The 17786-nt window shown below is 44.6% G+C and overlaps 1 protein-coding gene across 4 annotated transcripts in view; it reads right to left on the bottom strand.

Moving 5' to 3' along the window:
• Window positions 1-9386: 9386 nt before the first annotated feature.
• Window positions 9387-17786, bottom strand: part of NUP214 (nucleoporin 214) — a 64223-nt gene continuing 55823 nt past the window's right edge. For all 4 annotated transcript variants that reach the window (XM_067541933.1, XM_067541936.1, XM_067541934.1 and 1 more), the window contains 4 exons: window positions 15813-15984; window positions 11445-11587; window positions 10372-10396; window positions 9387-9634 (listed from right to left, as the gene is read on the bottom strand). In XM_067541933.1, coding sequence (XP_067398034.1) covers window positions 9601-9634; window positions 10372-10396; window positions 11445-11587; window positions 15813-15984 — 374 coding nt within the window. In that variant the 3' untranslated portion in view covers window positions 9387-9600. The remainder of the gene's footprint in view (window positions 9635-10371; window positions 10397-11444; window positions 11588-15812; window positions 15985-17786) is intronic.

Here is a 17786-nt window from a genome sequence, read left to right on the forward strand (position 1 = left end):
CCCTCCCCTCTCCCCATTGTTAGGTTTCATGTCACTTTTCAAGAGAAAGGCAGCACCTAAACCAATCGGGAAGTGTCCAAGGAGAAAGTAGGGACCTGGGCATTAGGCCAACAGCTCCAGACTAACAGATTAATGAATGGAACCTCTTGTGGCATTCCCTAGCCTCAGCTGCAACTTCCTCTTGACATTTCACTGCTGCACAGTGGGTTTCCCCAGCCCCCTCAGAAAAGGTCTTTGCAGGCAGTATTGGATTGTCACTTCCCCTTTTGTAGAACCACTGTCGTCTTATTACTCACTGCTGCCAGAGGTGCTAGGGCAGGCAGGGACATGTCAGAAAGGAGTCTGAGAAAGGCCCAACCTGTCCGATGCACAAGTTCCACCCCGCAGTGCTGGCCGTCACCTGGCAGATGAAGGGCACCTGCTCTCGTGCAGGCTATCCTTCTGTAACCGCAGCAAAACAGTTTGGTGGCTTGCGCAGCGTATGCCCTTTGTCCATGAAGGAACTGCTTCTATTCTTTCCGTGTGGGTGCATACATGCTTCTTATTTTGTCCACCAGTTTTGGTTCCTTGATTTCTACTCCTCTTGTTTACCAGTCATAATCGTAACAGTCCTTGAGTGGTATCAGCTGACCCTTTCTGTTTAAATGAATTCAGTCTGTGTCCGTCTCCTCCCATCTTTTCTTAATCAGTGTTATAGAGGGATCATTGTGACCATTCATGAACCTCTACCCACTTTTCAGCAGTTGAGTTTAGGACTAGGGTAAACTTGTAGACCCCATTATCATAACAGCTCCTTTCTGTGCCCAACTCACAAGAAGATGAGAGACTGTTAAGGCCCCCAGCTACCAAGCCTGACACCTTAGCTCAAGCTGGAGAGACCCCTGCTGTTAGGTCTAGAGGTGCCTGGTGCTAACCAAAATGGCAGCAGACCCAAGACAGCACCAAGAAGAGGACATCAGGTCTTCAGTTCTAAATCCTCTATCCTCAAACATGCTGTTCCTCTCCCTTGTCTCCTTTAGCAATCAGTACAGCAAGGGCCTTGATACTCTATAGGTTGCAGCCAACCACTGAGGGCCAAAGCGTCTCACACACTATTACAAGACATTGTGCAACGTATGCCCCATGTACTTGTGTACAGAAGACTATTGGGTGTGTGCATATATACTCATGACTGAGGGTGTGTGCATGACATTGAACAAGCAGGAAGTTATAAGAATATTATGAACGTGAGGGTGCATATGAGCATGCAGCTGAGGAAGAGATGAGGGAGAAAGTATTTTGTGGGCTGTGGCTCAGAGAAAGGAATTTGCAGAGATGGAGACTGTGAACAGATGAAAAGACAGGTTCCAAGTGGGATTCATTTCCACAGTGGAAACTCTCTAGCCTTTACATGTTGATAGTAGGTTATATATATATATGTCCCAAGTTTTTGGGGGTTGTTTTTTGGGGGGGAAGGGATGGCAGGAGGAGAGAGATACCAGTCTATTCACAGCTGTTTTGAGCTACATATTTAAGGAGGTGAACGGCTCCAGTCACTTGCTGTATGTGCAGAAGCGTCCAGATATTTCCCTAGGAGCATCAGCATTCATTGCTGAACCTCTAAATCCAGCTGACACCTTAACAAAGGCCCAACACTTTTTTCATTGCTGAGCTTGGGAAGCCCAGCAGGAAACTCAAAACATTAACCAGGGTACACCAAAACAAGCCAGGATCTTCTGGTTATAGAAGTAGTGAGGGGTGAGGTGGTTGGGGTGTATGAACAGAAATCATGTGAAAAGGAAAGCAAAGCTCTGTACCAGAATTCCCTTGCCATTGGATTAAATGAAAATGCAAGTCGGGGAGACCAGCACGAGCCCCAGACATGGAAAGACTGGACCTCATTTACACAACAGGCTGCAGGGTCCCCGTTAGCAACTGATATCAGGTGTCAGCAGGTCCCTCGAGCATTTTAAAGCCCTTGCTGGTGCTGGAGAAATAAGTAGCAGCCTTGTGGAGCTCAGAGGTACCTGCTGCCACCAAAACCTATTTCCTTTCGAGGTCATTGGTAAAAACATGGCTCCAGGCCAGAGCGGCTCTTCTTCCCATTCACATGGCCAGACACGCTACCAGGGAAAGTAGAATCTCAGTCCAGTCGCTGGCTACAGAAAATGGCCTGGGGATTGGCCACATGGCCAAAAGCCTGCACCATAAACTGAACAGACAACAGGCTCGCTGTGCAGTGCCTCCACTCTTAACGAACACAGACACTTGCCCTCTCTGCAGCGGGTGGGGGCACTGAAGCCATTGGGCCTAGATTCTGTTCCACAACGACTTCACCACTTCGGTTCATAATTTCATGGTCTCATTTTTAAGTGGAACAATGGGTCAGATTGTATTACCTCTCAGTTGTTTGCAGAAGTCTCCTGTTCATCTCCATTGCCACTGCTCAGAACCATTTTCAGTGGACTTCAATCTGCTATCACACGCTGGGCTTTGTTTTTTTGTCTTCTGCTGTCTTGGTGACCTCTGACGTGCAGCAGCTGCAGATGTTGCTTTTATTTGCCAATGTTCTTACGTTTTAAAACAAATGCTTTCTAGTAAAGTACAGACATGGTTTGCAGAATCCAGAAACCTCTTCAGTTCGGAATACCGTGTTCTGTGCACTTAACTAAAAAAAAGTAGCATGAATAACTGTTCTCATTTCCCCAGCCGACTCTCCCATGCTACGACTTTATAATGTAGCCAGTTTTTATGGAGAAGTGATAGCTTGAACCCTTTGGCTTCCTGCAACAATACAGTTCCCCCCCACCCCAAAATGAAAAATCCTCTCCAGGTCTTGGATTATGTCACGAAATCTGAATGCTGCCCAGGTCACTCCAGAGTCAGATCTGAACCTCAAACAACATATCGTTTTGGAGTAATTCAGGGTTTATTCTGAGTTTGATTTTGCAGACAACATACCTGGAAGGCCAAACCTCCCCCAACCTGCAAAGTGAAACCAGAGACACAGACACACACAGCTTTGGTTAACGCCCCATCCTCTGCAGCTGCTGAGCTCTGCACCTCCCTCCAGAAGACGATGGTTAGAAAGGAGTGAGCCGTCTTTTTCAGGGTGGGCGTGGGATGCTATGATTATATCTGAGTGAGGGCAGAGGGTGGCCTGCGGCTGCCTGCTCCCAGTAACGGCAGCTCGAGGACAGGGCCGATCGGCAGCAGGGTTGTCTTATGAGTTCACCAACAATAAGCAACTTTCATTTAATCTGCAGAGGACAACACGAGTACAGGCAGAGAGCCTGGCAGCATGAATTATACCCATCGGCAATGACACCGGAGCATGCACATAGGAATGCAAGCTGCCAAGGTAGCTGTCTGTGGTGGGGAGTCTGGGAAGCCCCTGAAGTTGAGAGAAGGAACCTTGTGCTCTGTGGAAGAGTTCAGAAAGCCATAGCCAAGATGGGGGGCACTAGGAGGGAAGCAGAGTACCAGGTGGAAATGGGGTTCTTCTGAAAGCAGAAGGGAATTCCCAGGGAGGGTGGGGGATAAAGTGCACCCAGGCCCTTCTACCCACAACTCTCTGAAAGCAGCCACTGCGAAGAGCCAGTCTTCTGTGTGGAATGAAAAACCTGGGGACACAGAGAGAATTCATTGAACTTGGCTTGGGAGAAGCCTCCACTGCCCATGGCAGGTTGAGCTCTCTGGGGTAAGGACCATGTCTCCCTGGGTGTTTGCATAGCACCTAGTGTAATGGTGCTCCGGTCCCAATAAGAGCTCCTGGGTGCGATGGTGAAACAGTTGAAGAATCAACAATGGTCGAGTTCACAAGTGTTGCCCAGTCCGTCATTGCAGCAAGGAAAGCAGGGGATGGGTGTATCCACCCTAGACTCCATGGCCAGGCCAGGAATCCATTAGAGAGAGAAAGGAGCTCTGCTTGGATTTGCCCTAGGACAACACTACCAAGCTTAGCCTGGCATCCTCAGCTTCTCTGCTCCTCACGAGTTGGTCCCTCTCCAACCAGAGCAGCACAGTCCTCTCGTGTCCTTGGTGTGGGAGAGGACAGTTTGCTTTAATTAAAAATGAGACAGCCCTAGCCCAAGCTTAGACGGAAGGAAAAACCTCTTCCAGGAGGGGAGTCGTAGGGCAGGATCCCTGTGGCTGGGATAGAGGGGGCTGTTGGTGCCCTGCCTCTCCTCATTCTGCATGGGAATGAGTGTCAGCCAGGGCGGCGTCAGTAACCCTGCCGTACCAAGGGAGACATTTACAGGACAGTCTCCACAAGAGTTTCTCAAAAGGCTCCCCGTCCTCGCTTGCTCCCCCTCAAAACATGCTGAATGTACACATGTTCATGGGCTAAAGGTTAACATCCCCCCTGGGAGGTTAAACACACCTCCGGCCAAGCTGTGCTGCTTCTGCCAAGGGGCTAAGAAGGGTCCTTTAGCTGCAGAATGACAGCTCTTTGTTTATAAATTCTGAGCTGCTGCCACCTCCCCTTCCCTTGGCATCTGGCCAGCCATGAACATTTCCTCACCACGAGGAAGTAATGTTCATGCATGACCGTTTTTCCTTGTATGTAACACTGGGAGCAATGCACGAGGGCAAGATGCATGAAAACTGAGGGGAAGTGCTGAATAAAATGTCACACTGGCCTCTGGGCCTTCCAGACAACCCACACCTTGGCATTGCAGCAACAGCAGTATCATTTGAGTGCTAGTAGCGTTCGTGTACCAGTGCAGGCCTCCTGTCTAGCTTGTAGCCATAGTACGGGGAGTGGGAAGGAAGGCAGTACTAGCTCCTGACTTAACCACAGCACTTCACTTCTTCCTCCGCACCTGACAGTGCAACTCCAGCTAGAGCAGTGGTGACACTGGAATCAGATTGACCATTCATCCCCGAGAAGCTCAGCAGCCAATTAAAGTGCATTTCCATCCAGCCACCCCTGTCATGACTGGAAACCCCGCAGCCATCTCTGACTTACTACTGAAGAAATGCATGCTGTCGGGGTCACTGTTAAGCAGAGGAGCCTGCACCAACAGAGCTTCATTTCAGAAGTCGCCCACGGTAAATCCATGCAGGACTGCTCTGTGGTTTTGGATCTACAGTTAGAGGCGGTGTGCATGTGGTACGTTTAACCCAGGAAGTTACGTGTTTCAGAACGAACTTCCACGAAGACATGAATTCAGAATATTCGCCGTAGGTGAACTCCCTCTGGTACCTGCAGTTTTAGGAAGCTGCATCTGGAAGCAAGTGTCAGAGCTCCCCAACCCACACAGTCTGAGACCCTAGTGACAGTCTCCTGGGAGCGTATTTCTTCCAACCAAAGCCAGTTATAAACCACAGTATTGGTGTAGCTCTGGTTCAAGGGCGTATTCGTAAGTGGGTAATAGGTGGGAGTCTTCTGTCACCCACTTGAGGAGGAGTGAGGGAGAGAGGAGGGAAGGAATAGATTGTGATCCAGTGACTTTGCTATAGAAAGAAATTATGAATCAGCCTGGCACAGCGAGCAGTGATCTAGCTCCTTAACAAATCCCCTCTGTGGGTGTATATGAGACATCAATGCACTTGGGAACAGGTAGGTAGCAAAGGCAACACTCAGGATCCATCAGGTGTTGCTATGAAGAATGAAGAGTGTTGCCAAACTCGCGGGCTACAGCTCACCAGAAATACATGCCATGTGAAAACGGTCAGGTGCAGAAGAGTCACGAGGGCCAGCGGCACTATAGGATGAGGTGAGGCGTCCAGTTAAACACTCACAACAGGCACTAAAGTGTGACTTGGTCTGGAAATCTGCTCCCGCTTTGCTTTAGGCCTCTCAAATCCCTCCAAGGTTGAAAACAATGCTGGGAATCTCTGGTCAAGGCCCGTGTCTGGCTGGGATTTCTATTTATAAGTAGTGGAATGGCTCACCAAAAGTGGGCAGCTGGAGCAAGGTCACACCTTCTCCCAGCAGTTGTCGGGAGCAGTCAGAGGAGACTGGTTCCTGCTGCCTTCTAGAAACACCACGGTTTTCTGAACACCAAGCAAAGCAGCTGGAACATTTAAGAAAAGCCCAACAGCAACTTGCCTTTCAAGGCATGTGAACCTGTCCCAGGCTCTCCCTTGCCCACCATCCTGACCAGAGAAGCAGGTTTTGCATTTAAAGCCACAGGCCACTCTCCTCGCAAGTTCTGAAGCCCAGGGCAAAACAGCGGGTTCAATATTGCCCCCCTCATGTCATACCTGATAGGTGTGCAAAGTTCCTCTGATCCTGACTATCCAGAGACGTATCCAGAAGCACTTTATCCTAGGCAGGGAATTAGTATTTTAAGCAAGCTAGAGTAGAAACGGGATAGCACATGCTATGCAATATGGCATTTAAAGGTGAATGAAAATAATTTTGTTGGGGCCTTTTATGCCTCTTTATGATGTAAGAAGAGCACCCCTCAAAAAAGGAAGGGTTTTCCCCCTCTGTTACATAGCTTATAAAAAGAATAGCCAGTCTGGTCTCTCCCCAGTTTGGCTAGTGATAGGAAGAGTCTATTTCACATCACTGCATCTTACCAAGGAGGCAGTGTCTGATTTTTCAGTCTATAATCCATTTTGTCACTGGCTGCACTGAGCCATCTGAATACCATTCACAGATACCGTTGGGACCCTTCTGCCAAGGATTCAGAATACTGCCCCAGAAAAAGACTCGCATTTCTAATGTAAAAAACCCACCTTTGACAAAAGCCTTTCAGACCTCCTTTCTCCATCATAAAAAACAAAGGCACAACCACAGTTTATCTCCCTTGGCAGGTCACCTTCAAGTCATCCCTGGGGTGACTTGCTCTCCTAAGCTTAATGGCTATTTAAGGATTTAGCCAATGTGAAGCACTAGAATTAGGGAAGTTCAAGCTCCATGTAGTCATTGGCTTCTTTGCTAGGACTGCCAACAGGGCGCCAACTGTGATAGTAACTTTATTCTCTGACGTAGACACCTGCCCACTAGAAACTGGACAGAAGCCATCAGCTCACAGACAGGCCACCTAACAGCTGTCAGTTGGTAATGACTTTTGACGACTGCCAGCCTGGGTTGGATTTGAAATGTGCTGAGCTACAAGCGAAAGGCTCCACACACAGTTGCCAAGCCCTCGAGCCATCCAATAAAAATGTATGTGTTCCTGCAAACCAAGGATCTATGAGTCTTCTCTCTGCTTCTTACATAAAGAACCACTCCCAGGTGCTGGAGTGCTACCCATTTCTCTACAACAGATGATCACTAAGATGGTGGGGTTGCTCCACTCAGGTTAAAAGCACAGCTGTTTTCTTTTCATGTCAGTTCTGAAGCAATCATTATGCCTCTCCATCGTCAATGGGAAAGAGTTAAACAGGTACCGAGCAATAGCAGGGACAACCCCCAACCGCTCCCATCATCCTAAAAAAAGGAACTCAGAATGGCTTGACATGCCAGCCTCACATTCTTACCAAGCCAATCTGCTTCATAGCAAGTGGTTCGTTAGCTATCTGGGGGAGCACAGCTGATAAGGCCTTGCTAGGAGGTGTCACATGCCACAGCGATGGAGGATTAATGCAAAGAATTTAAGGTCAACAGCTTGGGCCAAACTAGCTTCTATTTATAAATAAGAAGGAAACCACGGGGCGGCAGCACAATTAGGGCTGGTGAGACTGGGTGTAGTCGAGGAGAACCACACAAGGACGCCATGCTCTGACCTCTCTGATATGTATCCTGGGCACCAGTCTTCTCCAATAAAATTTCTGGAGACTGTCCCTATTAACATATGGGTTTAGGTGCTAAAACAGTGCTACTTCTAATGTGACAGTCACCTTGTGTGGGTCACGAAATGCAGGGCGTGAGTAAAGCCATAGTGCTTGCAGCTTCATTAAAGCCAGTCCACATATACCAATAACTTCCTCTCTTTCTTATACACATTAAATTACAAACCCTGAATTTCTAGGACTTTCCCTTGCAACCAAACTTACCCAATGTCACTCCTAGTTGACAAATGGGTGTCACTGTAGCGACACATTAGGTGTTGGGGCACCACCCATTTCCACAGTGGGAATGAGAGCAGGGTCAACTGCTAGGATTGCACATCAACTACAGGGATTTTTCAGGGAATTGCTGCTAAAAGATATCGCCTTGACTACAGAGCTGGGCGCAGCAAAAATAAAGTCAATGCCAGCCATAGAAATGTCAAGCTGGAAGGGACCTCAAGAGTCCATTAGTCCAGCTCCCTGTGCTGAGGCAGGACTATTTGTACCTAGCCCATCCCTGATAGGTATTTGTCCAACCTGTTCTTAAAAATCTCTAATGACAGGGATTCCACAACCTCTCTTGGAAGCCTATTCCAGTACTTAACTATCCTTATAGTTAGAAAGTTTTCCCTAATATCTAACCTAAAACTCCCTTGCTGCATGTATACCATGTATATATACAGCTATGATTTCAACATGAAACTCTGCTCCCAGATGTCACCCAAAACCCAAGATATTTTCTTGTCACATAGTTGCATGTCTACTTAAAATGAGATTAGAAAGCTTCTAATTTGAAACATTGCTACACTCCATATTGCTAAGTATCCTATTAGAATCGCTGTGTTATACTGACAGTAACAAGACTGAGTACATCACATCAAACTAATATCAAGCTACTACTTCAAACATCTTTCACAGTGCAGAGAAAATCCATGACATCACTTGGGGGTTTCATGGAGGTCAGATGCATTAAAAATAGAGAAAATGTTTTTCTGGATGGCTTCAAGGCATTAAGGCTTTAAAAAAGGCTTAAAAAACATTTGCTAAATATTTTCAAGTAAATACATACAAGACAAATTCATAAATGTTATTGGCTGGAGTCGAGAGCTACGAAGAAAAGTATCTCTCAGAGATTGGTAAAAGTGTAGCTGACAGGAGGATCCAATGCCCAAAAGCACAAAAGGAAAAGCATTAGTGCCTCTAGATGGATGTCATACTTTTAAGACAAAGGCCAAAAATCTTTCCTATAAATTGTACCCAATTCTTCTTTTTATAGTAGGCTTTGCAAAAAACGAAGAGAAGAGAGCCCTTAGTCTCCACCACCTTGTTGAGCATTACTGCAACAGTACTTGTGCTGCACTTTCCTAATTTCTCATTTGAACTCACTTTCTGCCTGTCCACTAATTCTCAGGCTCAGATTGATTGATGATTCTTGGAACTTCAGGGAGGTGAGCATGCACACCTGTCACTTAATGAGCCAAATATGACTTCAATGAAAGCTGCACTGGTTTAGACCAAGGACTGAATTTGGACAATACATCCTCTTCTTCTTACACAGGTGGGCTGGGCAAGAGGCATCCTTTAACAGCATCTATATCCAATCCACATGGAGCTGGTATAATGCAAGCTTGTTTTATCTGGATACGTGCTGAAAAATTCTTCCACACAAACCACACTGAAGCAGATAAAACAGTTTATTAAAGGGCAAGAATAATTATTGCATAAAAATAAGCATTATTAAGTGGTTTTAAAAAAGGAAGTAGAAGAATTGGTATTTCAAAGGAAAGCTGAGCTGATGTTTGACCATGAAGAGGATAGGATCCACAAATGGAGCAGCTGTGGGCCTGGCTGGCCACAGAATGGGTGGAAGTGTCTCAGGAACATCCCCTCTCAGCTTCTCCAACCACTAAACCCAGAAGTTGATCTGTGAAACAGCAGCAAAACGTAACAGTGAAAGCCAGAGTCCCTGTTCATCTGTATCAATCTAGCAAGTCTCTAAAGCTTCCAAGAACCACCATACCAGTCAGTGTACTACTGGAAGCTTTTCAACAGAACGTATTGGCAGGTCTAGCACCTTTAAACTGAGGATCTGAGAGAGCTTTAACAACACTATCCTGTTAAGTAGATATGCGTATGTTTATTCTACTGACGACGAAACAGAAGCACTCTGTTTAAATGAGTTGCTTAAGGCAACCCAGCAACTCAGCGGTAGAGTGGGGAACAGAAATTGGAGTCTTGCCTCCTAGGAACACTCCAACCGCTAGACAATAAAGCCTCATTTAGATCAAGAAGATGATCTGGTATTTTGTACCATACTTCCATTTCTACTATGGGGATAAATAATTACCCACCCCTATTACGCACTTTACGATCAAGAAAAAAAGTACCGCATAACTAAAAATGGTCTTTTATGGAGGATTAAACTACATAGGAAAGGATACAATCAAGAGAGTTACCATCTAGATACTGAGCTGTGTATAAAAACCATTACAGAGAAAGAAGAGTGAATGAAATAAGAATCCGCATTTACTGCTTAAAATTTAACTAAGATTGGCATTTTAGTGTGCTTCCAAAGCTTCCTTTCAGACATCTAGCTTTTCTATTCTAGTTCTTTCTATATTTTTAATGAAAATCAGATACAAGGCAGTGATGGGTACTTACGAGTTAGATGATCCAAAGGCAAAGCCTAAGAGAAATGCAAGATTGAAGAAGGATTATTGTTAAAGACAAAGAATGCATGCAACATGTAGTATGGTTACCCTCCCACATTCTATTAGAAGACACCTTTTCCCCAGTTAGGCCAGAGAAAGGATGGGCGAACAATGAATGTCAAGTTGTCACTGAAAAGAACTGTGGCTTGCTCACTCTACAGAGGGCCCTTACTGCTGAGTAGCTGGCAGCCACTGCATGTAATAAGCACAGTTGTTCACATCTCCATAAAAACAAAGTGCTGCTTTTTAAAGGTGGAACTTGCTTTGGTGCAAGCAAGAATGTGGAGAGCAAAGTCAAATGAGTCTGTGTGCTCTTTAAAGAGCACCACCTCGGCTTTACATAACTGAGTGAAGCGCCATTGAAGTCAATGGAACTACGGATTTACACCTCAATGTTCTAGCTCAGCTATGAAGCGCGAGTCCTATTGAGAAAAGCACTTCTATAGTGCTTTGCACACTTGAGGCACTGTCTAGACACTATTCATCACTACCTTGCTCTGAGATAAATGGGGAAGAATTACTATTGCACAATGTACAAAGGGAAACATGTGGAGGATGCAACTTGTTCACAGCCACACAGTGAAGCAGTGCCAGAGCCAAGACCGAAACTCAGAGTGTTCCGAGTCCCAGCTCCAAGTTAACCCTTCAAATATGACTGCAAGGGCAGCTGCTATGAGAGTCTAGCCCAGACAAGGGGTAATGTGAGCGCAGGGCTCTTGGTTCAAAGCAAATTCTGAAAGAGAAGATTTCTGGGCAGAGATCCACCCGTTGCCTGTCTAGCCTCCACTCTCTCAAATTTGGGGTAAAATCATCTGGTAGGAAATTGAAATATGTATTAATTGTAATCAGAAAGGGAAAAAATACACCTCTCAATTCTCCTCCCACTCCCAGCTTTGTAAACCCCAACTGGTCAACAACAGGCAATCGGAGCAACCATCACAGCTGAGTTCGGAGGACAGGGCACAGGGATCTGCTAGGGCTACCCTACTTCACGCTCTGACAGGGTATTTGAGCTCCTCATACCTCCTCCACTTGACCCAAAGCCAGAGAATCCACCGCTTTGTGTGCCAAAACCAGTAGTCTGTTGGGACAGCGACCCAAATGTAGGAGCATTTTGATTTGCCAGGGTGCCAAATGATGCGGTATTGTTACTGGTGCCACCAAAACTGCAATTCAAAGAGAGAAAACACCCACAAATGTTTCATCATTCAATAAAGGAAGACCATGCACCTCTCCACCACGCAAAAGTAGCACCCTCTTAAGCCCACAGACCCCCCTTTATTATATACCACTCATTGTGAGAGACTTATTTCTTGGTTTTGTTAAGAATCCTGTACAACAGTTCACCCATCCTCTGCCCTTAAGAGGAAACAAGCAGTAGGCACATGGGGGAAAAGTTCAGCTCAACACATGACAAGCAACTCTGGTGCATTTTAATGCCATAAAATGCCAACTCCTGCCATCATGGGGACAATAATAAATTACCACCCTGCATTGTACTTTTCATCCATCCAGCTCAATAGTGCTGTATCATTACTGCATCTTAGAGGTGGGGAAAACAGAGACAGAGAGGTAGTGTGATTTGCCCAAGGTCACAGAGCAAGATGTACGACACAAGCAGTATTTGGAAACCAGTCTCCTGATTCCAAGGGCAGTGCCTTATTCAGTGAACAATGCAGCCCTCCCAGAAAGTCTTCTCCAGCCTTATTTCCTTTCCCTTCCTATCTATTTTGAAGCATGCATCATTCTGCTTCCCTCCTGAACCTCTCTTTCCCTTCTGACACTTTTCTCACTTCACTATAACAAAATTTATTTACCCCCTTTGTATCATTAGCTTTATAGTTTTTGGGGACACGGTCTGAAAAATGATACTCAAATGTAATTTTATAAATAAAAACCAGATCTCCCCTTCCCCACTCATCCCATCCAACTAAGCATTGTACAGGCAAATATTTTATTTTTAGAAATAACCCACCACTACCAGTATCACATCAATGAAACGCCAGGATAATTCCATTCAATGTGGTTCTCACTGGCATCAAAACCCTCTCAATTTTGTATGCTATATTTATGCTTGAAAACAATGGGCTTGTAACACGAAATATCATCTTAAACAGGGAAAAGTGTGGGCATGAGCTATTCAAGTTTCTCATCACAAAGCTCTGACGATGCACCTCAATACTGAGTAACACAGCCAGCGATGCCAGTCAAGTTAAACAGTGTGCTTGTTTCATGATGTTGATAAAATGTCAAGTAGGCAGTAGGCTGAGCCCAGCAAGCTCCATTCATTTGTGATGCTCAATCTGAACTGACAGTGAATTAATCCACTTCTCCATCCATCCAGATCAAGGATACATTTTCTGAAGCATCAAAACATACATTTCAAAAAGAGACAGCCCTTGAAGAAGTGCTGCATGCAATTCACTTGATAAAGAAAGTAACCCTCTTTCCCTTGCTCTCTTTGTTTAAGAGACAGTTGTCTATGCAGGCTGTTTCCATATATGGTATTAGATTCAGACAGGCATTTAAGTGACTTTGCATCTCAACACTTAAGCCTGCTAGCCACTTACTGAACCGTGACAGAATAAGATTCTTGATGTGGCTAGTTTGCAGATGACTTTGGCTCTGGATTGTAAATGAAGTGTGGGCTTTTCTTAGTAGCAACAGAACATAACGTTTTGTATTTTTTAAGGGGTGGGAGGAAGGGCCAGCAGCGGTTCACATGTTTTTATGACTGTTCTGTCTCCCCAGGCTCTTGCCTCTATCAAACAAACATCTCTACTAGCTATGAAAGGAACTTGGAGGTAAAATTAGCAACAAAGAAACCTGCGGTTTAATTGCCTCAACCTTTCAACTGCTACTACAGGCTGCTGAAAGAGGCTAGGAGAGGTAAGAATACAAAAAATTGAAAAATGACAAGCCATTGCCATCAACTTTTTTAACGGCATAAGGAGATGCCACCTGTTAGCACCTTAATTTGTCAATCTGATTTTGACCAAACTCCTCTCCTTGATTCTCAGGGATTTTCTCATGAGAATCAGAGAGAGAGAGAATCTGGAGGGAACTGACATTAAGGTGGTGACAGTGAAGGCCCATCCCAAGTTGTCTTTAGATTTGATAAAGAACTTTGCAAGTCTCAAGAAATAGAAACTCCCATCGACTGCTGTACTTCCGTTCTGCATGGTGTCTTCACTGCACTGCGTCGATGCAGCACTACACCACTTGAGGAGGTGGTTTTACTATGTCGACTTCCTGATCAGTTGAGCGGGTCTTCACTGACCGCTCAATCGATCCAGAAAGATTGATCTGACGGCGGCAAAATCAGTATGGACATACCCTGAGTTTGCAGCACTGTCTAATGGGCTGGGCACAAGACTGAAAGGAACTGAGTTCTAATTCTATCTCCAACACCCTGGGCAAGTGACACTACCTGGATTTCAGCTTCTCAATCTGTCTCGGTTCCCCTCCTCCTCCCATCTATAAACCGAGGATAACACCAGACAACACATATTACACAATTCTGAAGCTATAGAATGTACAACAGAATCCACCTACTGGCAATGAATTGTGCTCCAGAGTCTATACTGTCATGTAATACCATCTCTCTCTTATACAGCTCTTATCAGCAGAGCTTAAAGTGCTTTACAAAAGGAGGTAAGTATCACTGTCCCCATTATACAGATGGCGAAACTGAGACACAGATAGATGAAGTGACTTGTCAAATATCAATTTAAGCCATTAGGGTGGGATTTCAATGCTACCTAGGGAACTTGAACACCCAATTTCCATTATTTATTTATTTTTTAAACTGGACACCAGATCTCTTAGGCGTCTTTGAAAATCTTATTCTAACGTCTAAGGTTGTAAAGAAAATCTTCTTAAGATGAACTGAGTGCAAGCCATTGAAGTGCTTGCTTCCCAAATCTTCAATTCCTCAAACAAGAACTCTCGTGAGTAGCTACATTCCTGAAAATGAATTGTTAGCTCTGAACCCTAATGACGATACTTGAAATTTCAGCACTGCTGACATTAGATATTCGGTGCCTGTTTTCAGTACAAAATTCTGCAGCACAATAGCAATGAAAGCATTAAGGCAGAGCAAAATAAATTGAGTTCAATATCCAATTAAATACAGTTAGTACAGTATTTAATGTATTTGCTTTTATATTTGAATCAACAAACCCCTCCATTTTTAGCTTATCTGAAGAGAATCTCTGGTCTGCTGCAATGCAGTACTACAGAATTCATGGGCCTTGCAGCAGAATTTACAATGAGCTTGCCATGGAGTTCAGTGGGCCTTGGAGAACACCTAACTGGCCACCACATGAGTGCAAATCCACCCTGAAGATAGAAAATATTGAGGTGCATTATGTAAAGGTAGTTCCTCTCTGAACCCAGCGCAGACACTTGTGAGATATGCAATCACTGAGACTGAGGGAATTACAACAGAGTGCAAAAAATAAAGGTGGGTGATTTTTCCAGTGGGTCTTGCAACAGACAGCTTTCAGAGACTTCCCTGCAGAAAAGGACTAGAACTGATTATTATTATGGGATGTGTACATATGGGAAAGGGTAACCTTGAAAGCTGGGCATCTTCCAGAACTCTAGGGCATGAGGCTGATCAATTACTGCTTCCCAAAATTTGGGGAAGGTTAGGGGTCTATTACAGGAGTGGGTGGGTGAGGTTCTGTGGCCTGCGTTGTGCAGGTGGTCAGACTAGATAATCATAATGGTCCCTTCTGATCTTAAAGTCTATGAATAATCATGTATTTGCTAGATGGAACAGAGAATAAATAAAATGCTATCTGCTGCGAGATAAGATTTCAGTGCCATGTAAGGGTTCAAAGAGGAAAAAACAGGTAAAAAACTCAGTATTCCATCTCTGGAGTCTGCCACATTACTGGTAGGGTCTGTGCAGGGGTGAGCTCTCATACTGGACTCTCCTCAAATCTCTATCCAATCCCCAAAGTTGGGGATGATTCTAGAGATGAAATATATTTATCATTCCACAGGGAAATGAAACAAAGCTGCTTTGCATGGCACATTGAGAACTAGACTGGAATGCGCACTAATAAGCGTGCAAATAAGAAACAAACTAGCACTCTGGCACATGGGTTTTTCCCACTTCTAGATTCTAGGATTCAACTCGATAATTCCCAAAATACTGAAATGAGAACCTGTGACTTTCATTGGGGCTAGCATGTTCGGAATCGTGAACTACGCTTTCCTTTCAAGTGGGTTTTTTCTAACAAGGGGGCCCGTGGCTCAGTGACCAATCCTAGAATAAGACCTTCTTTACTTGCAGAACCTGCTGGGTACAGAATGAAGCAGAAGGGTTTTGCGCTGGGTAAGAACATTGATTTCCCAGTCCCTAGACCCTCACTGGCTTACCCAAATCCTCCGGCGCTGGCTGCGGCTGTACCCTCGCCGAACACTTTGCCTCCCGTCGAGCCCAGAGGGCTTGTAAAGGCTGGGGCTGAACCGAATGCTGGCACCCCTCCAAACCCAGGGGACCCCCCGAAAGTGGGAGGGCTGCCAAACACTGGAGCAGCACCGAAGCCACCTGAGCAAAACAGAGGCAAAAAAAAAAAAAAAAAAAAAAAGGACAAGAACATCAAGTAAACAATAACACAGAGACAAAAAGAAAAACAAAGTTAGATTTCCAAGTAGACACATTCTAGTATGGGGCTGACATTCCTGTACACAGCATTATCGATGGAACTTACTACTACAACAAAGCTTCCACGGTGCAGCACATTTTATTACAAAAGGCATAGATAGGAAACACATTCTAAAACCAGCACAAAGAAACAGAGACTATCCAATGGGCAAGTGCAGTTTGGGTTGCTTGAGCAGCTAAGCACACAGCTTGATCCCCAGAATCACACTCCAGAGAGCATAATTTTCAATTCATCAGGGTTCTGTAGATACACATTATGCTATTCAGTTTCTGCTAACATATACTCAGGCATGCATGGTGTGTGAAGGAATCAAAACAGTTTACTTGCTTTATATAAACTAGATGCTATAATTGCAAGTTAGTGAGTATTCACGTTAACTGGGTTGTACTGGCCATTAAAAATACACGTGGCAATGAATTATAGACTCATGCTTTTCATTTATTTAAACAAAGGCTCATGCATTCTTCATCAATGATCTTGTGTCCCTTATTGCAGAAGGGAAAAACTTAGATTCTGCAGCCAGTTATACAAACCTACTCACCATGAATTAGGTAAGTTACTATGGTCTGAAGAAACTTATGTGCAAAAAACCGGATGAAAACTCCCGGCCATGGGTGGTTCCATTGACACACCCTCACCAGAACACAACAGGAGATATTTCAGCACAGTTACATATCTGACAGGAAAGATAGCTTATACACAAATCTGTCGGATCAAGAATATTGTTCTGCTGCATATAGATCCTTAAAGACATGGAAGGAATCTCAATGCAATGCATAAGATTTGCTGTTTTCTACCTATGTTCTTATACTCTACCCACCCTACCCCCATCATAGCATCTGACCATCTCAAACAGTAAATTTACCATTAAAGGACTAATGAGGAAGGATATTTTGTTAACCTCCAATCAGAGATGAGGAACTAAATCATGGGGATTAAGTGACTTGTCCACAGTCATGCCAGAAATCTGTAACACAGCCAAGAATTTAACTTGGGCCTCAAGTTCCCATTCGGTGTCTTAACCTCCTCCTCCTACACCATTTAATAAGGAGCCTTGTACTAGGATTTTTCTACTCTGCATTCACTCTGCTAATGTTGTTTACCTGTTTAGAACTGGCTATTTGGGCACTTGCTGGTCTGTAAGATTAAGGCTGAGGTTTGGGATAACACCATGCATTTTAATACCCTGGGTTAAATTCCAGTCCAGGCCAAGGTAATGGATACTGTTTGGTTGTAAACACAACGGTCTGGAAAGAAATAAAAGCTAGGGCTGAATTATTTAAACACAGATCAGATATCTCGTTACACAGGTCTTTAACTAGTTCCTTGGAACTTAGTTCTGGACTGGACTCTCTTGTATACTGTATGTTAATGAACATAAAAATGAGAAGGCAATGCAACATATAGATGGCAAACCAAGGAAAAAAGGTCTGTAGCAAATCATGCCCTTTCTTCATCCCATGCTAAATAGGAAAGGAAACTACAGAATATTTTATGGTGTCTAACCACTACAGTTGCATGGGGAAAGGGCTTCAAGGAGGTCCCATGCCAATAAATACCTTCTGCACCAACCTGTCAGAAAATCCCACCTCAAGACTGATTTTGAAACTAGAGTTATTGAAGGGAAGGCAATAGCTCTCTAAGGAAGGAGACGGGAGACTCATTCACCGGAAACACCTACCTC

The sequence above is a fragment of the Emydura macquarii genome, unplaced genomic scaffold, assembly GCF_026122565.2.
Source record: "Emydura macquarii macquarii isolate MOO-44397 ecotype Brisbane River unplaced genomic scaffold, CSIRO-AGI_Emac_v2 contig_691, whole genome shotgun sequence".
NCBI classification, from domain to species: Eukaryota; Metazoa; Chordata; order Testudines; family Chelidae; genus Emydura; species Emydura macquarii.